Genomic DNA, 18,500 nt, shown 5'->3' on the forward strand with positions numbered 1-18,500 from the left:
TTGGGGGGGTTTCTCTCAAGCACTTTAAATCTCGAGAATACTGATGAGAAAATTCTAAGTCTGAGACTTTATTTATTTATGAAGATGTAGTATTCAAACGTTTTGATACAGAGTTAGAATTGTTGATTGGAATACAGAAGTTTCGACATATGAGAAGATGAAAAGTTAATTAAGAGAAAGGCAGCTCAATTATATGATGTTTACTTTTTTTGTTGTCTTTGGTATCAGTGCTATCAATGGTTAATTAATCTTAGGTCAATTGTCAATACTTTCTTAGTCTCTTTGAAATTTTTTCATTGTTATTTTCTACCGCACGGGTCCCTGTTTGCTAAACTAACATATTTCAGATTTACCTGGCCTTTGAATCCCGTCAAGAACAAACATTCCTTGACGTTCATGATGAAAGTTCTTTGAAGATTCCCATTAAAGTTTATAATGCTTCCTTTTTATTGTTAAAATGTGGTTTTCTCTTAGTAACCATCTCTTTTTGTTCACCCTTTTATTGTAAAAACTCCGAATAGCGTGTTCAATATTTATTTTATGAGCATGTCATACATTAAGTTCTATGTTTTACTACACTGCCTCCCTAGAGAAAATTGGAGTGTTCCAGTCACTCACAAGCAAGAGTTTCAAAGGTCCACTCTGCTTTTTCAATCTCGTACTTGTCAAAAATATTACGGGCCTCCCCGTCTTCCATAGTTTTTTTCGCCTGAAGAATAATTTTGAAAATTTCCTCCTACCGCTCTTGCCCTGATGACAAAGCATTAACAACATTTTGAAATGTTTCTGGATAGTGCTGGTTGTGGCCACTGTTGCAGGAATAGAATCTCATAAAAATTTGGAGGTCGACAGAACGGGCTCTGCGCGTTGATCGCCTCCAGCCACCACTGGATGACCTTCTTTGAGGTCTAGTCTCTGTTCTTACCCTACTCCTTAGCTTTCTGATATCCAGCTCGGCATTCTCCAACTTCTTAACTAAACACTCCCGCTCATTCATCAGAGCGACACCTTCTCTTGTCTTTGTTTCGGCTACAATCGTAACCCCCTCCAAATCTGTCTTCAAAAATTCAACCTGCCTCCTGCAGAACTCCCGCTGATTCCCAGAGTATTCAAGCAGTCCTTTGGTCTCAAAAAATTGTTCTCACTTAACCTTTGACCTTCACGTTTTAACTGCCAAAGCTTCTTCTCTTCAAGCCAAACCCCGGAAGTTCACAATATTTTGTTGTCAATCTTCTTTTGCTGTTTCTCTATTCTCTGACTCACCTCATTCAACTCCATAACATTAATTGTTGCTCTATCCACTATATTGGGCGGTTGCAGCTGCGTCAACGGCACCACGTATTTTTTATTTGAGGTTACTCCAACAATCCGATACACTTGGTGCCTGACTATCGACCTGACTTCGAAAAACTTGGTCAAATAGAAGCAGTAATCACCAATTTTTGGATCTGCCATTACTACATATCAAACACTTAAGTTAATCTAATGTGTCAATCTCTTTTCCTGTCATATCTGGTACTGATTTATCTTTTATAACTACAATGTTTGTATTGCAATCATACCGTTCAACTGTTTTTTTTCTCGTCAATTTTTTTCCATAGAACGTTGTTTTAGATGATGAAAATAACCTGGTTCCCCCATCGAGCTACTGGGTTGCAGTGCAATTACCGGATTGGTGCCACTGCGTAGCATATCGATTGAAAAAAGGAACACGTACCAAACAAAATATGATTTCAGATCCAATAAAAATAGTCATCAAACTGATTGTTATATTACTGGCCACATGCCAAATTTGTTTCACTTCTATACACAAGTATTCAAAAATTTGCCGTTCATGCCACTGGTGATTGTTTTTTAAGTTCGTGTTGAAAAACTGTAGGATCTCATGTTCATATAAACCTCCTTGTTCCAGGAAAACTTCTTCTTGTTATCGTTTTTCTCGAATGACTTAATATTTGGGCCGTCGTGAGTTCCAAGTCTTTGTCATTAAAAAACCCTTCCATTTTTGCAGAAGTCGACCAATTGACGTTAACTCTGTAATTAAGCATATCATTGGGTTTATCAATCAGTTGTATTCATTGGCCATATGTTATCCATGAACCGTTCTGCAATTCAAGAGCGTTCGGGTACATGAGGTTGCAATTAATTAGTGCGAATATTTTATTATAGAACACTCTAGAAATAGGATTCATGTACCTAATTCTTTCTGAACGGTTGTCAGAAAACACCCTATTTGGTACTTGCTCGGCACAAAGCGGGTTTTTGACTATATGTACGATAAATTTAGCGCACCTATGGACACAAAATACTCATTCGGCTCTTTCTGCGTGTATACCCAGAGCGTTTTGTTGATTTAGGAAAATTTGGTGTGAGTTTTCGTTAATTGGTGTCGTTAAAATCATAGCTCTGGGCAGTTTTCTGTGTATTAATATAATAACTTTATTTGTTCCAGAATTTCAAACATACCTCAAAATTCCCACACAAAAAATTGGTCGAGTTTTATGTCTAAGTTTTATGTTTAAGTATGTCTCAGATATCTCTGTTTGTTCTTAGACCGTCAACTTTTCGTTTATGTAAAACAAATTTCTGTGGTTCGTTTTGAAAAGCTGAAAAATGTCTATATTTTTTTATTGTGTTTCAGCTGAACAACTAAATTTCTTTTTCTTTCTAATTTGCTCGCCAAGTACTTTTTGCTTCCAGTGCGGAATAATTTTAGTGATATCGAGTCTGAAAATTTAACTATCCTTAAGATATTTGGCTTTTGTCTTGGTCGAACAGCTATTGTACTGAATCTATTTCAAATGTGTCTCCTTGATATAACAATGTCTGCTCCTGTTTCAGAGTGTCTTAAGATATAACCATGCTCCTTCATTTGCTTCTCTAGTTTCAATGAACAAATTCCCTATGAAAAATTCAGCATTAATCCACTCAGCATTTAACGTTCAGCTTTTATGTTTATGATACCTTTCTGTGTATCACTTTTTGGATTGATCCAATACACGGGGTAGACATAATTCACTTCTTTCACATCTCCGCCTTTCATGAAAGATTTTGATATCCTCCGAACAAACTCTACGTCAACTCGGCCAACATTCATCTCATTAAGAACTTCTTCAGGAGCCTTGAATTTGAAGTCATTAAAACCCAGTAACCGCAATAAATTTTGGCAGGTTGATTCTTCTATTGGATAAAATATTGGAATTATTTGTGATTTTTCGATTAAGTAATTTGCGTCGTTATACAAACCACTTTTTTCAGCACAGTTACCGTATATGCAGCCCTGTACATGTAGTATTTTAGTTTACTCATGCTGCTCTCAACGCAGTGGAGTCCTTCTTTGTTTACCTGCTCCTCATTTATTCATTACCTGCTCCACGATTCGCATTTCGTCCGTTCCGTCATGGCACATTTTTTGCGTCTGGAGAATGTTGTCAAAACATACCCCACAATCTCTTAGGATTGTGAAAAACCTAAATTGCTAAGCAATTGGAGAAATTTCCAGTTCAGCTGCACGTTCCAGTATAGGTTCCACCCCCTCGGTATTTTGTCGTATCACCTTCTTAACAAAATACGTCATTATCAAATTTTTCATCTGAATCGTCATCCTTGAATTAAAAATAGTCATTGAGTTTCTGTGGTCTTGTTATCCGAAGCACTTCTTGTTTGATATCGTCGTTTAATAACATTTTGCGAAATAGAAGCCGTGCTTCTTTTGGAAAATTACCGCCTTCAATTGTTTCGGATGCTGCCACAGGGCTATACCGCTTCTGCTGTGTGGCTACTTTGGCCGCATGTGTCGTTGTGCTTCTGCTCTTGTTGTTTGTGTTAGTATTTGTTGATTCTCTTTTACTCCCACCTATTGGTGTTTCAAACAATTCCTCCTTGATTGTCTCATTGTGAGTTTCAGTCCCAGGTTTAATTTGACTATTATTCCCTTCAGGATTAACTTCTTATCTTTCTGTGTCACTCAATTTTGAAGTGACTTCTTCAATTTCCATCAAAAACGTATTGTCCTCCGTATTGTCATTTTGTGGTGTTCTCGGTTCATTCTTCGACTTCTTAGGTTCTTTTTATCACTTTTTTGCACTTCCGCAGTTAAAACGTATAAGTCGATCGTAGTGGACCTTTTGTTGTTTTTTCGTTTTAACAACTCCAAAAACAAAGTTTAGATTGTTGATTTTTTTCACGTAATATCTGCGATATACTGTAAAAAGATTTAATTCTTTTGTCTGACCAGTTTTTCATTGTGGGTTTGATCACCATTACTAAATCAGCTACTTCATACTGTGGTCCAAATGTGCTACGGTCATAGTAGTTTTTTTGTCTTTGTTTTTTTGTCCAGTTCATGGCACGTTTGTATTTGTCTTTCAAGCAACCAAGAGAATCACTCAAAGTTGGATAGGTTTTGGTTTGTATTGTTTGATACATGCAATCAATCGGCAGCGCGCTTGATTGTCCAAAAAGGAGTTAAAAGGGGCTGTGCTTTATAACAGAGTGAATTGATGATCTGTACGCCATCATTACTAGCGGAAGTTAGTCGCCCCAGATCTTGTGATATTCACCCACATTTTTTGCAAAACTCTCATCTTTTGTGCAAATGGTGCGCTCTATCATTGCGTTTCCTTGAGGATGATAAGCTGTTCTTGATGGCATGTTAATTCCCAGCTCTTTACACATGTTCTTGAAATGATTCGACATAAAATTACTGCCCTTGTCGCTATGAAGATTTGCAAACAAACCTTGAAACCCATACGTTTACAAAGGCCCTAGCTACCGTTGAAGCTTCTTGGTTGCTCATGGGAATTGCTTCATACAATTTTGAAAACTGATCTCCAATTAACAGAATGTATTTGTTTCCGCTGGACTCGGGTAAAGGTCCCATAATGTCTAAGGCAACTTGCCAGAACGGGTGACTTGGTTTCCACTTTGTCAGGTTGTGCATGTGTTTCTGGTGTGGTGACTTCTTTTGACAGCATACTTCGCAAGAACTTACCCACTCGTGAACATCTTTTCTCATCCGGGGCCAGTAGAATCGTTCTATAACTCGGTCAAATATCTTAGCCATACCAAAATGCTCGCAATATTCATGAGGGAAAGGTATAAATTTGTTTCGAAGTGATCTCTGATTGACTATTTGTGTTAAGTTGTTAAACTTGTCAATACGATTCTGAGTCCTAATTAGATCATTCGTAAGTTTTTGAAATCAGTCCAAAGTTTTCACAGTGCCCTAGAGGCTCCTGCCAGGTTTTTTCTTTGAGGGTATTTCCCGTTCTCAATCTAGTTTTTTAGTAAAATGAGGTCGACTGCGTTTTCTGATTCTCAATTAGTTGTTCAACCAATTTCCCTAGACCAATGGATAAGATATTTTTGTCTTCCGTATTTACTTGGTTCACTTGGTTGCAGTCTTTGACTTGGTCTTCAGTCTGTGGAACTCTCGACAGACAGTCTGCATGAGGGACCTTCCTTCCCGCTCCGTGTTTGATTTCAAAATCAAACTGTTCAAACTGTTTTATCCAATTGGCCAATAATCCGTCTGGTTCTTTAAATCTATATAACCACGTGAGGGCCCTATGTTTGGCAGCAATTGAAATCTTTTGTCACAAAAATTGAATTTTGAAGTGTTGAGTGAAATAAACTGTTGCGGAAAAGTTTTCGTTTTGTCGCAGAATAGTTTTATTGACTTTTGCTGAGCGTTCTGCTTGCGTATGCAATAACCCTTTCACCCATTGTTGTCTTTGGGGAAAAAATGTGCCAATGCCAAACATATAGGCGGCGGTGGTTAACCTAGAGCAATCCGTGTCATTTGGATGACACAAAATTGCTGCTTTCTGTACTGCTTGTTTTATTTGTTCAACTGCAGGTTCTCACTCTTTGCTCCAAGAAACACGTTCTTTTTTTATAGCTTATAAAACGGCCCCGCTATTTCTCCAAAATCTTGTATGAATCTTCTGTAAAAACCAGCTAGTTCTAATATAATTCTCAATTCTTTTATTTTTCGTGGACTTTTCAATTCACTAACTGCCGCTACTTTCTCCGGATCCACTTCTACGCCTTTATTTGGTACAATGTGTCCCAGAAACTGATTTTTTTTCTGAAAAAAATTTGAGCCCTGTGTTTTCAATTCAGTGTCTTTAAGTCGTCCAAGAACAAGATCTAGACGGTTGAGATGCTCCTCAAAGGATCTACCAAAAATGACTATGTCATCCAGGTATACTCAAACCACTTCATAGGAGAGTCCCGCCATGATTAATTCCATTAAATTTTGGAAAGCTCCTGGCGCTGACGCCAAAACCATGGGTAACTTCTACCACTTGTAGAGTCCCATTGGAGATACAAAACAAAAGCTGTCACGTTCTGTGACTCTTCATCCAGCGCAATTTGAAAATATCCAGATGTCAAATTGGTATTGGAAAAAACACAATTTCCGTCTAAAGAGTCAATAACGTCATGTATTCTTGGTAGCGGCTAACTGTTTTTTTTTTCGGTTTGTTTGTTCCAACCTCTGTAATCTACAACCTGCCTGTAGCTGCCATCTTCCTTTTTCACCAATATTGATGGTGCTGCTCAATACAAATTGGTGGGTTCAATTAATTTTTCAACCTATAGATCTTCGACTGTTTTTTCATTGCTTTACTTTTATCAAAGCTCATACTGCAATAACTTTTTGTGAACGGCTGTGCATCTTTGTAGACTTTGATTTGGTGTTTAAGTTGGCCACAATATCCTAAATCATTCAAGTTCCTGTACTTTTTCTTTCTGCTGGTTATTTAGATTAATATCTATCAAATTTGCGTGTTTTTCCCAATTTGAAATGTTTCCAAGGTTTTGGCTTTTTTGATTTGTAAAAACTCCATTTACAACTAAGTTCTGTTTGTTGTCAAACTAAGTTCCTACTTTATTGCTATTATACACGGTCACTGATGCGTCTGTTAAATTTAGGACTTTTTTCAAACTAGAAACATCTTTCATTGATATCATACAGGCGGCCAAAAGCAAACCGTCTTTAGCTCAAAATCTTCAATTGCTTCCACTAATCCTTCCATTCCTTGATTTTTTTCTCCGTTTTCGTCAGCTAATCTAATTCTCATCAGATTTTCGTTTTCACTCTGTATATATGTGTTTTGTCCCGAAACTGCAAAAATTTGAACACCTAGCGTTTTTTCTGTGGAAAACGGCATTGAACTTTTAAGGTGACTGCTATATTAATTCTCTTCGTGTAAGTTCAATACACATTTATTGTTTTCCAGGAAATCAGTTCTCAGCAAACATTCTATACCTTCTTCTGCCGTTAAAAATATTCTTGTTCAACCTCCGGAAGTCTTGATTGCATCTGTACCAACAGCGTTACTCTTCCTATTATCTTGACATTTGATTTGTTTGGTGCTAACACTCGCTTTGTGTATGTTCAAACAATTCGCCGTTTGCCTGGTTTTTCGTATGCGGACCAGTTCACAAGCGATATACTACTTCCACTGTCTATGAATTCAACGCATCTGTTTCCATGGAGTATGATTTCTGCGTTCGGACCTTTAATTGTTTTTGTCGAACAAATTCTAATGACATTATAGTTCTCGGCGGTTTTCTTTTTGAAAAAGCAGATTCTTTTCAAATGTTGGGAAGTTCTACATTGCAATCAATTTCGACGATTCCTCGGAATGTGTCCCTCCTGACCACAGGCTCTGCACTTGAAAACCTGCCTGTTGTTCTTTCTAGACGGTTCATCTCTTCCGAAAGATATGTCTCAATGACTAAGTCCTGGTGTTGGAAATAGCATCCGAACCTTTAACCCACGATCTTGTTGCTGTCCTCTATCACGTCACTTGTCACCCCACCGTCCCCGGGAACTACTTCGGTCCCTAGATTGGTTTCGACGATTTTATCGCTGCTTGTCATCTCCTGAGAATTATGTCATAAGCATGGTGACGGCCTCCACTAAGTCGTTTGTTTCATCCCTTCTAACTACCGTAACTATCAGTGTTTGCTCATTCTCTTCTATTCTTATTACGGCTTCCCGATGCAGTGATTGTTCCAAAACTGTTTCAATTTTCGTATCCTTGTCGCCTATTTGCTTTCTGAGATCTAACCTCATCTGACTATGGTTGATTCCTTCTAGGAATCCTCTCAAAACCAGATGGTCTCTAATGCCCTGCGACTCCGTTGTGTAAGTTTTCAAAGCAAACTGCTTTAAATCTCCCAGAAAATCTGTCAGTTCTCCTCCTGGTTGCTTTGCGCAGCGAGCTAGCCTTCCCCAGAAAACGACTGGTTTTTCGCTGTAGTGTTCTCGAAAAACTTTAGACCATTCACCATAAGTTTCTCTTGCAGCTTGCGGTAGAGTGCGATAGAATTCTATGGCAGAGTTTGGTAGCCTAAGTGCTAAGTATTTCGGTCATTCACCAATTTCGCGGACCGGATGTCCTTCACTTCTTTTCCCTTTTTGTTGTTCCACGAATAGCTCAAAATGCATCACGTAGCTTTCCAAGTCGTTTGAATTGGGGTCATTCTAGGGGTCGAGCCCGTTGCCATTTTACTGTTCCGCTACTTGTAACATACCACTTTTAAAACTTTGTTTAGTTGTTGAAAAGAATAGTTTCTATAAAATAATTACCAAGTATGTCGTCACTCGAAGGTGTTTTCTCTTTTTGTGTTTGAATTTTCATAACACTTTCTTTATTTTACTGATCAAGACTTTTGATTATAAAACTAACGCTTATATTGATATTGTATTTCCTTTTTTTTATATTTTTTTCCTTAAATTCAAAGAAGTTTAGTTTATAGTCTTATAGATGAATGTCCCGCCTAATTTCCATTTGTTATTTTGTTATGAGTTTAGTTGAACTCCAATTTGTCCTTTTTTATTGATGTTTATGAAATTATTTCTCTTAATACGACAAGCATGATATTAGGTGCTTTACTAGAAGTCAATTTAGCAACTAAGATCGAAAGAAAAAACTATTCTTAGACTAAGAAGACGAACGCAGTGGCGATCAGTTTCAATCATCAACGACAACAACTAGAGAACTCTTTAATTCTACCCACTTAGTGTGATGCGCTCTTTTCACACAAGGAATATTCTTTCTTCACCAACGAGTAAAAGTTAGCCCCACGCGAGTAAATTCTCACTTGTGAAAACTGATTTCCTGCGACTGATTCAGCTGTGACTTCTACAACCGACTCCCACAAAATTTGGTGGAAATTGGTGGAAATTGGTGATTTGTTATCCCCAACCTTGTGTTTTGTTCATTTATCTCAAAATTAATTCGATTCTCGAGTTCTCGTTTTAAAGTGCTTTTTATTTGCATGTTTCTACCGACAAACTTGTTTAAGTTTTCAAAATGTCAGTTTTATTTAAAAAGTTCTGTTGCCAGTGCACTGAATTCTTTTACGACTTGGGTTAGGGGGTTTTTATAAAGTCTAAGAGTTTAATTTCATTTTGAAGATGTAATATTCAAACGTTTTAATACACAGATAGACTTATTGATTGGAAAACAAGAAGTCTCAAAAGATGAAAAAATTAAAAATTATTTAGAGAAAGGCAGCTCAATTATATGGGGTTTAGTTTTTTGTGGTCTTTGGTTGCGGTTCAGCAATGGTTGATTAATCTTAATTCATATGTCACCACTTTCTTTAATCTCTTTGAGATTTTCTCATAGTTGTCTTCTACCGCACGGGTTCCTGTTTGCTAAACTAACATATAACAGGTTTACCTGCCCGAAGAATCCCATCAAGAAAAAACATTCTTTGACGTGTTTTTTCAATGGTTGATGATACGAATTATTATTTATAATGCTTTCTTTGTATGGTTAAAATCTGGTTTACTCCTAGTAACCATCTATTTTTTGTTCTCGTTTTTTTTGTTAAAAATTCGATTAGTGCGTTTAGTGAGTTTTTTGCGAACATGTCTTACATTAAGTTCTATGGTTTACTATATTTAAAAGCACAGGGCGTTAAAAACCCAGTTATGGCGGATGAGCGGTGTGTTGGCCGTTCAAGTTTGTTTGGGAATTCAAATCTAAAACTAAGCGTAAGCAGCCCTACCCGAGATATAATAACAGTCCAACATGGCCACGATAATCATGAAAAACCCATCCCAAGCCTCCCAAGTCATCTACAGTAATCAGATAACGTTGATTTCATCTCTAGTACCCAGGAGGAAGCAGATGAAATCATCAAAGTTTCAACAGATGTACTTGCCAGATACAACCTATGCGTTAATCATCAAAAGACAGAGATGTTTGAGTACCACAAAGATACAGATCTACGCAAGATCAAGAAACTGGTACCATTCTTGATTAGGGAGCTGAAATCAGTCGGCGTAAACATCTAGCGCAACTCGCCATGTCTAAGTTCAGAAGAATTTGGAAAAACAAGTTCATAAACGTGAAAACCAAAATGTGCATTTACAACGTCTACGTTAAATCCATCCTACTATACAACTGGTCAACTTGATGTAGCAATGGCACGATAGCCAAGGGATTAGATTCCTTCCACAGAAGACAACTCAGAGCCTGCATAGACATACACTACCCAAAAACTATCAATAACGAGAAGCTGTATTATATGACAAGACAACCCCCCTTTCACAACACATTGCAAAACGAAGAACAGCCCATGTTGATCACATGTTACGCCGCAACCATCCCATACGAGATATCCTGTACCACATACATTCCCTTCCTCCCAAAGGCCGAGCCAAGGCGAATATCCTGAAGTCGTAAGAATCTGATCTGGAGTCAAATAATATTCACAGATGGACAACGAGAGCTTTTGCAAAGAGGCTGTGAATACGGCCCTTGTTGCAAACTCAACTTTTTGACAGGTTGTTAAAAAATGTCTTCTGCACATTTCCCAGGTCATAAAATTTGGTGGTTTAAGCTCCAGTTGAACGTAAATTTCGTTATTTTTCCCTTAAAATTGTGCGCAAGAATGTCCCTAGCAATCGGTACAGAGCATAAAGTCTTTCAGTTCTTGGAACTGATCCACCTGTTTAAGTCAAGTTTTTTGAACTTTCGAAAATCTTTGCTTTTCAACTTTCGAAACGTCGCAAAATTTTTCATTTCTAAAATTTTTGAGGAACTGCTTTCCGTCATTAGCGTGATTTTCCCCTTTTTTGCATATATCAAATAATTTTCGTAGCTTTTCCCCGTTGAAACACAAGAAAATTATAGTGCAGGGCACTGTGCATGGGCTTTTCCGTTACACGAACAATTGGAAAAGTTTTGATCGCACACATAGAACAAATCAGGATATATGATTGAAAACTTATCTGATATACCATGAAACTTGGACTGCGAAAAAAGTAAACGGAACTCTTGAAACATACGTGGTAAGGAGCCTGAATTACCGCAAAAAGTATGCAATTGGCAAAAAAAAGAGGAAATACAGACAATTGGCGAAAAATAGAGGAAATCCCCACTTTTTTTTAATGCAACACAGAGGCAATTTATGCGTGCTATTGAAAGAAAAACTACTGAAGATATCTCGGTTAAATATTTTTTGACTAAGAAAATGAAAACTTGCTCGCCTTCGCTAAAGTCGAGTTTCGAAAAATCTGAAATGGTTGATGAAATTTGTAGTGGATGTGAGTGCACATATGTCAGTCAGACTTGCCGTTATGTTACCACGAGGATGACCTGAGCACAAGAAACTTGATTCAACGGTCGGGTACCACCTTAGCAACTGCTGTGGTTTATTAAAGGCTTTTAATTTGCAGATCAAAGACCAGTGCGGAGACACTGAGTTCAATTAAAGCAGCAACGGAAACCAACGCCCACAACTAAACTCAAAATCGAGCATGTGCAAACGAATCTTGCTCTAGCACTCCAACAAGACCAATCAGAGCATGAACTTCGACTCTTCCAAGATGGCAAGTTTACTGACATACAACGCTATCTGAAGTCTGTCACCAAGTCATGTTCTGGGCCCGCCGAAATCTTACTGAATCACCGAACAGCTTCTACTGACGTTGCTAAAGCCGACCTGTTTAACGACTACTTCCAGTCAGTGTTCACACAGATGCCTTACAGAGTCAAAACAGACATCAAGAACGTTGTAATTCAGTTGAGCCTCGTCTACTTCACCACCGAAGAAATCCAGAGCTCACTGCTGCAACTTGATGTAAATAAAGCCAAAGGACCAGACAGGATAGGGAATGCGCTCTTAAAAAACCTCCACAAGTCATTGCCAAAATCGCTTTGTCTACTCTTCAATTTAATAGCTTGCGAAGCTCATTTCCCAACTAAATGGAAAGTAGCTGATATTGTACCAATCTATAAAGATAGTGACAATCAGGACGCATCTAACTACAGACCAATCAGCCTTCTGTCTGCAGTGTCGAAATTGCTAGAAAAGCTCATCTCCAACAAACTGATTCCAGTAGTCTACTCAACCTTAAATCCCGCACAGCATGTTTTTTGGCCCTAAACGATCGACCACAACAAATCTAATAGAGTACTTGCATGAGATCTTCAGCTGCCTGGACTCCAACCCTTCCTACCTCACGACCTTTTATATCGATTTCCAGAAGGCATTCGACAAAGTCTCTCACGGTCTACTTTTAGACAAACTATCGGCGCTTGGTATCGGAGGAAACTGCCTAAGTCTGCTTCGAAGCTATCTGTCAAATCGGAAACAAACAGTGCGAATAAATAGTACAACCTCAAAAGAACTTGATGTCTTTAGCGGCGTCCCCCAAGGTTCCATTCTAGGCCCGCTGTTCTTCCTAGTCTTCATAAACGATTTGCCGTCCTGTGTTATTTCAAAGACTTTTGGCTATGCGGATGATTACAAAATTGTAGGGACCAATCCTGTGACGCTCAACATAGATGTCAGAAAACTGTGGAGGTGGTGCGATGATAATCTGATGAACCTTACGAAAAGCAAGCTGCTGTGTATTAAAGGCTCTGCCCAAATATCTCTGCCCAATTATACCTTCGAAGCCACTCAATCGATTAAAGTTTTGGGCTTCTTTGTTACTGACTCTTTAATCTGGACACTACACGCGAAGAAAAGAACTGAAAAAGCCTTGAATGCATTCCTACTGCTAAAACGAAACCTTAGCAAGGCAAATTTTGCAACCAGGAAAAATGCATATGTTTGCTACGTCGTGCCAATTGTCAGCTATGGCGCGGCCTTGTGGAAACCATCAAAGAGCGATTTAACTTTACTTGAAAGTGTTCAACGAAAAGCAATGGCCTGGATATTCAAGACCAGCAACAGCGTCCTCTCATACAAGGAAAAACTTCAGAAAATCAACATCTTGCCACTGTCTCTATATCAAGAACTTCATGTCGTGTTATTATTTGCAAAAATGTTATCGGGAAAAGTTGATATAGACTGGCAAAGCCATGTCACTCTCGCTGAGGTGGGAACCCGGAGAGCCCAAGTCACTAGAAATTTTATCTGTAAGCAAATGCGGTTGCAGAAGAGTGAGTCAGATTTTTGGTACCGAGCCTGTCACCTTGCAAATCTGTTCAATGATCATTTCAAATATGATATCCTCCTTGATCGAGAGCACAAGAGCAAACTCCTGGAACTCTACAATCGGTTCTTCATATCCCGCTACAACGAATCAGACCCTTGCACTTGGCGTCTCTTGTGTGGCTGCAATAACTGTAGAGACTTGAAGAAACTCATCTTTACGTAAATAAAATAAATTTTGAACAACTCAATGACCGGGTTTTATGCGAACCCGTGGATTACTTTATCCTAAATCCTTTGTTATTATTATTATTATTATTATTATTATTATTATTATTATTATTATTATTATTATTATTATTATTATTATTATTTGTTAAAATACTGAAAGACTTTCCAGGTGAAATGCAAAAGCGTCAGCAGCAGTCACTCACGAACTTTTTCTCACCATTGGGCAGCGCTAAGAAAAGCAAAGCAGAATCGTCATCAGCATCAACGCCTAGAAATAAGAGTCTTTCTTCGCCATTTATTACGGGAATTGACAAAAAGGGTAATTACATATCTCAGCAGCTAACTCCAGGAAATGGGACAAAACTGAAAGTGCAATCAAGTCAACCGTTAGGTGAAGATGTTAATATAAATAATTCAGTTTCGGAAGATGCTGAAAACAATTCCTCCGATGTTATTAACACTGATCTATCTGACAAACAAGGCATGGCAGAATTCGAGAAAAAAGATGCCCGAAATGATTCACCAGTCAAGTGTGCACCTGCTAGCTCCAAGAAATATAAACGACTTCGAATTTATGACAGTGACGAAGAAGAAAGCTTTGAACCCAACACTGCGACCACTGCTACTACTGCTACTGAGACAAATGACTTAAATTTGAATGAGTCGTTCAGTGCGCAACAAAGTTTTAAAGGTTTGTCGACGCCTGTGGCGAAGTCGAGAAAAATACAGATTAATTGTGACGGTCAAAGTCCGACTGATTTACTTAGTCCTTTCAACTTCAACTCTCAAGAAACCCCTCGTAGTGACTCCAAAAAATTTAATGACAGCTTCAACTCAGTGCCAAAAACTCCTAAGTTGTTGTCCAAAACCGAGAAGAGACCTCCGGCTGTCAGAGAGGAGCAGAGTGATGATGAAGAAAATTTCAAGCATTTAAGCTTTAAGTTTCTACAATTTAGTCAGATAAAGGACAAGAAAATGAGGCCTGTTGATCACCCAGATTATGATCCGACTACTTTACACGTGCCCAAAGATTTCCTCCATGAACAAACACCAGGTCATCAGCAGTGGTGGTTGTTTAAAGTTGATCATTACGATACAGTTTTGTTTTTCAAAGTTGGAAAATTTTACGAATTGTATCACATGGACGCTGTGATAGCGGTGGAAGAACTGGGACTGACTTTTATGCGAGACAGTTATGCCCACAGCGGATTTCCCGAAATTGGCTTTGATAAATTTTCTGACATTTTGGTCCAGAAGGGTTACAAAATAGCGCGTGTTGAGCAAACTGAAACCCCGGATGAAATGCAGGCACGAGTTTCAAAAATGTCTAAAAGTGGCAAAAAAGTTATGAAATACGATCGGGTGGTTGCGAGAGAAGTTTGTCAAATTACAACTAAAGCCACACAGTTGCCTTCATCTGCGAACAGTCAAAGTAGCTGTCAAACTAGTGGCAGTAATTATCTCTCAGCTATTGTTGAAAAGCCGTTAGAATTTAATGTAAGTAGTTATGGATTATGTTATGTTGATACAAAAGTAGGAACTGTACATTTCTGCCAATTTTCCGATGACCGTTTCTCGTCTGTTCTTCGTGTGTTTTTCTCGCATCTGTGCCCGGCTGAAATTCTTCACATCAAAGGAAGCTTGACCCAAAAATCATTACAAGTTATTAAATCCTTACTACCCTCCGTTAAATTGACAGCGCTCAAAAACGAAAGCCAGTTTTACTCTGGTTTGAAAGTTTTCAAAGTGATTCAAGAAGGTGGATACTTTGAAGATGAAAATCGTTGGCCTCAGGTTCTGAAAGATGCTTCAAACGACGAGTTACAACTTTGTCAAAAGTTGAAACAGGAGCTCGAATTAGCGATCAACGCTTTCGGTGGAGTTTTGTTTATGTTGAAAGAATGCATGATTGATTTCGATGTTATCACGCTAGGTGATTTTGAGGTCGTAGTTCCGCCTATCGCCAAAGAAAATTTAGTTCTGAATTCCTCGATGGCGAGCAACGCTTGCGCTGTCGTCGCTAGAAACTTTGAACCCGGAGCAAAGATGATTTTGGACTCCTCAACTATAGCGAATCTGGGAATTGTGGATAATTTTGGAAAATCGAGCTTCACTCTTTTGAATGCCCTCGATACTTGTGCAACCCCTTTTGGTAAACGGATGTTGAAGCAAGTTATATGCACTCCGCCTTGTTATCCTGATGCAATAATCGAAAGACAAGATGCTGTTGTATGGCTTATGGAAAATCGTGAAGAATTTTGTGAAAAAGTAAAATTTATTCTTCAGAAAGTACCTGACTTAGAACATCTATTGTGTCGTATTCACTCGTTAAGTGTCGACCGAAAAGCAACTGATCATCCCGACTCGAGGGCTAACTTTTTCGAAGTAACGGTATATAAAAAGCGCAACGTTCAAGATTTTGTTCTGGCTTTAAAAACCTTGAAAAAATGCATGGAAGTTGCAAGATTGTTCGAAGGTTTCGAGAGCGATTCAGTTTTGCTTAATGAATTAATGAAAAGCAAGTCAGATGGTGGAAAATTTCCGATCGACATTGAAGAATTTGTAGAAAATTTTGAAATAGCGTTTGACCAAACTGAAGCATGCCAGACTGGTGAAATTCAGCCAAAACCAGGACTTGCGAAAGATTATGACGCTGCGTTGCAGGAACTTTCGGAAATTAAGGCAGAAAGTGAAAAGTATCTTCGAGAGCAACGAAAGTTTTTCAGATGTGATCGGATTCAGTACGCGAATGCAAAGAATTCTCAGTTTCAGCTCGAAATTCCATCGGAGGAAGTGTCAAGAGTACCCGATGATTATCAGTTTGCATCTAAGAGAAAAGGATGGGACCGATTCCAGACCTCAGTGACTCGAAAATTTGTTCAGCGCTGGACCAATGCCGAAAGCAACCGTGATGAATTGCTCAAGAATTTAACCAGAATTGTATTCAGTGATTTCTCTAAAGAGTTTGCGAAATGCTCTCGCGTTGTTAGGTCTATCGGCATGCTTGACGTTTTGATAGCCTTGGCAGATTTCAGCAGAACCGCCGATCCAATTATGTGCAGACCTCAAATTGTTGATTCCTGGTCAACGTCCTTAGATATTCAAAATGGAAAACACCCTTGTATCGAGAACGCTATGAAAGGCAGCTACATACCTAATAATACACAACTGGGAAAATATATGGAAGACCCCGAATCTCAATCTTGCGATTCCCAGAACACTAGGTCGAGTCTTATTCTGTTAACGGGACCAAATATGGGTGGAAAGTCGACGCTGATGCGACAAACTGGGTTGCTGATAGTTTTGGCACAAATCGGGTGTTTTGTTCCGGCTGAGAGAATGTCACTCACGCCAGTTGATCGAATTTTTACCCGTCTCGGAGCTATGGACCGGATTTTGTGTGGAGAAAGTACGTTCTTTGTAGAAATGAGTGAAACTTGCTGTGTTTTGAATTATGCCACGCGGCACAGTCTGGTTCTTCTGGATGAACTGGGACGTGGAACTTCGACGTTTGACGGGACTGCGATAGCATCGGCTGTTGCGAAGAAGCTTGCGGATGAAGTCGGATGCCGAACTTTGTTTTCTACCCATTATCACTTGTTGGTGTCTGACTTCAGGGCGAATCCGAGGGTGTTTTTGGGTCACATGGCATGTATGGAAGAGGATGACGAAGGTTGGATAATCTCTGAATAATAATCAGGAAATTAGGAAGTTTTGTATTTGTACTGGGCACTTAATTTTATCAAATTTTTTAACTGTTCCGGTTATTTCCCGAAATTTTTTAAATCCTTTTTCCTTTATTTTAAAATTATTTTGAAATATTTTTCACCTTTAAAATGTTTTTCTTTAGGTAAATAATGTCGGGATAAAATAGTAATTTCAACGGCTTTTGAACTCGACACGTAGAAAATTGCCGCGTAAAAATATCGTAACACTGGTTTATTCTAGTAATTTCAGTTATTTACAATGCCATTTAATTATTTTTTTTGTGAAATTAAGCAATTTTAAACTAAAGTTGCTCAATTTGAACTGCTAATGACCTGATTTATAAAATTAGTTTCAGACTGTGAGGAAGACGATATTGAAGATGGAATATCGGAACAGAAGGTGACATTTCTGTACAAATTCGTCCAGGGTAATTGTCCCAAAAGTTATGGCTTCAACGCAGCTAGAATGGCAGGAATTGACAAGTCAAACACGAAGGCTGCCCAGCGATACTCGAATGAACTTGAAACTCGGTTCTTGAGGAGGCAGAAATTCATGCAATTCGCCAAGTTGTTCGCACAGTGAGATGTCAAATGACATTTTGTTTGCAGATGAACCTTAGAGATTTTGATTGGAATTGATATAATTGATTACTCGAGTGCAAAAGAACAAATTTTGAAAATTTTTGGACACAAAATTTATGCCACTGAGTGGCCTGTGGCACTTATAGGAAAAAGCTCGAAAAGCAGTTTCTCTTCATTTTCGGAAACTGTTATTGTCTTTATTGGATAAAAGTTTTTAATGGATAAAATGAGGTAAACCAAACCTAATCAGGTTAAGCATTTGGGCCGTAGCTCCTGTGCACTTTTGTAAACTGGCATACCAAAAGTGCACTTTCCGGTCAGATGACAAAAAGTGCACTTATCTCCGCCCATAACAAAAATGCACACCAAAAGTGCACTTTGACCCCAAAACCTATGGCTATCCTCATCAATTGTGGAAACCACTAAAAATGATACGAAAGATCACCCAATGGTGTAAAAGGTCAAAAAAGCTTAAAAAACACCAAAAATGTCATAAAGTGCACTACTCACTACTCTGTATTTAGCCCCCGAATATATATTTAGCCCCCCAAAACCTGTGGCTAT

The 18,500-nt window shown here is 38.5% G+C and overlaps 2 protein-coding genes across 3 annotated transcripts in view; both read left to right on the top strand.

The window, feature by feature from the left end:
- Positions 1-18,500, top strand: part of LOC142354325 (ras-related protein Rap1-like) — a 519,643-nt gene that overhangs the window by 170,361 nt on the left and 330,782 nt on the right. The window lies entirely within an intron of this gene.
- On the top strand, positions 13,796-18,034 carry LOC142354760 (DNA mismatch repair protein Msh6-like). 2 transcript variants are annotated; one of them, XM_075407143.1, is made up of 2 exons: positions 13,796-17,320; positions 17,705-18,034. In XM_075407143.1, the coding sequence occupies exons 1-2, from the start codon at positions 13,822-13,824 to the stop codon at positions 17,935-17,937; spliced, it is 3,732 nt and encodes a 1,243-aa protein (XP_075263258.1). In that variant the 5' UTR covers positions 13,796-13,821; the 3' UTR covers positions 17,938-18,034. The 2 variants fall into 2 exon arrangements, with proteins under 2 accessions (XP_075263258.1, XP_075263259.1); XM_075407144.1 differs by having other exon boundaries at positions 17,711-18,034.

The sequence above is a fragment of the Convolutriloba macropyga genome, chromosome 15 (genome assembly GCF_964194025.1).
Source record: "Convolutriloba macropyga chromosome 15, txConMacr16.3, whole genome shotgun sequence".
Lineage (NCBI taxonomy): Eukaryota > Metazoa > Xenacoelomorpha > Acoela > Convolutidae > Convolutriloba > Convolutriloba macropyga.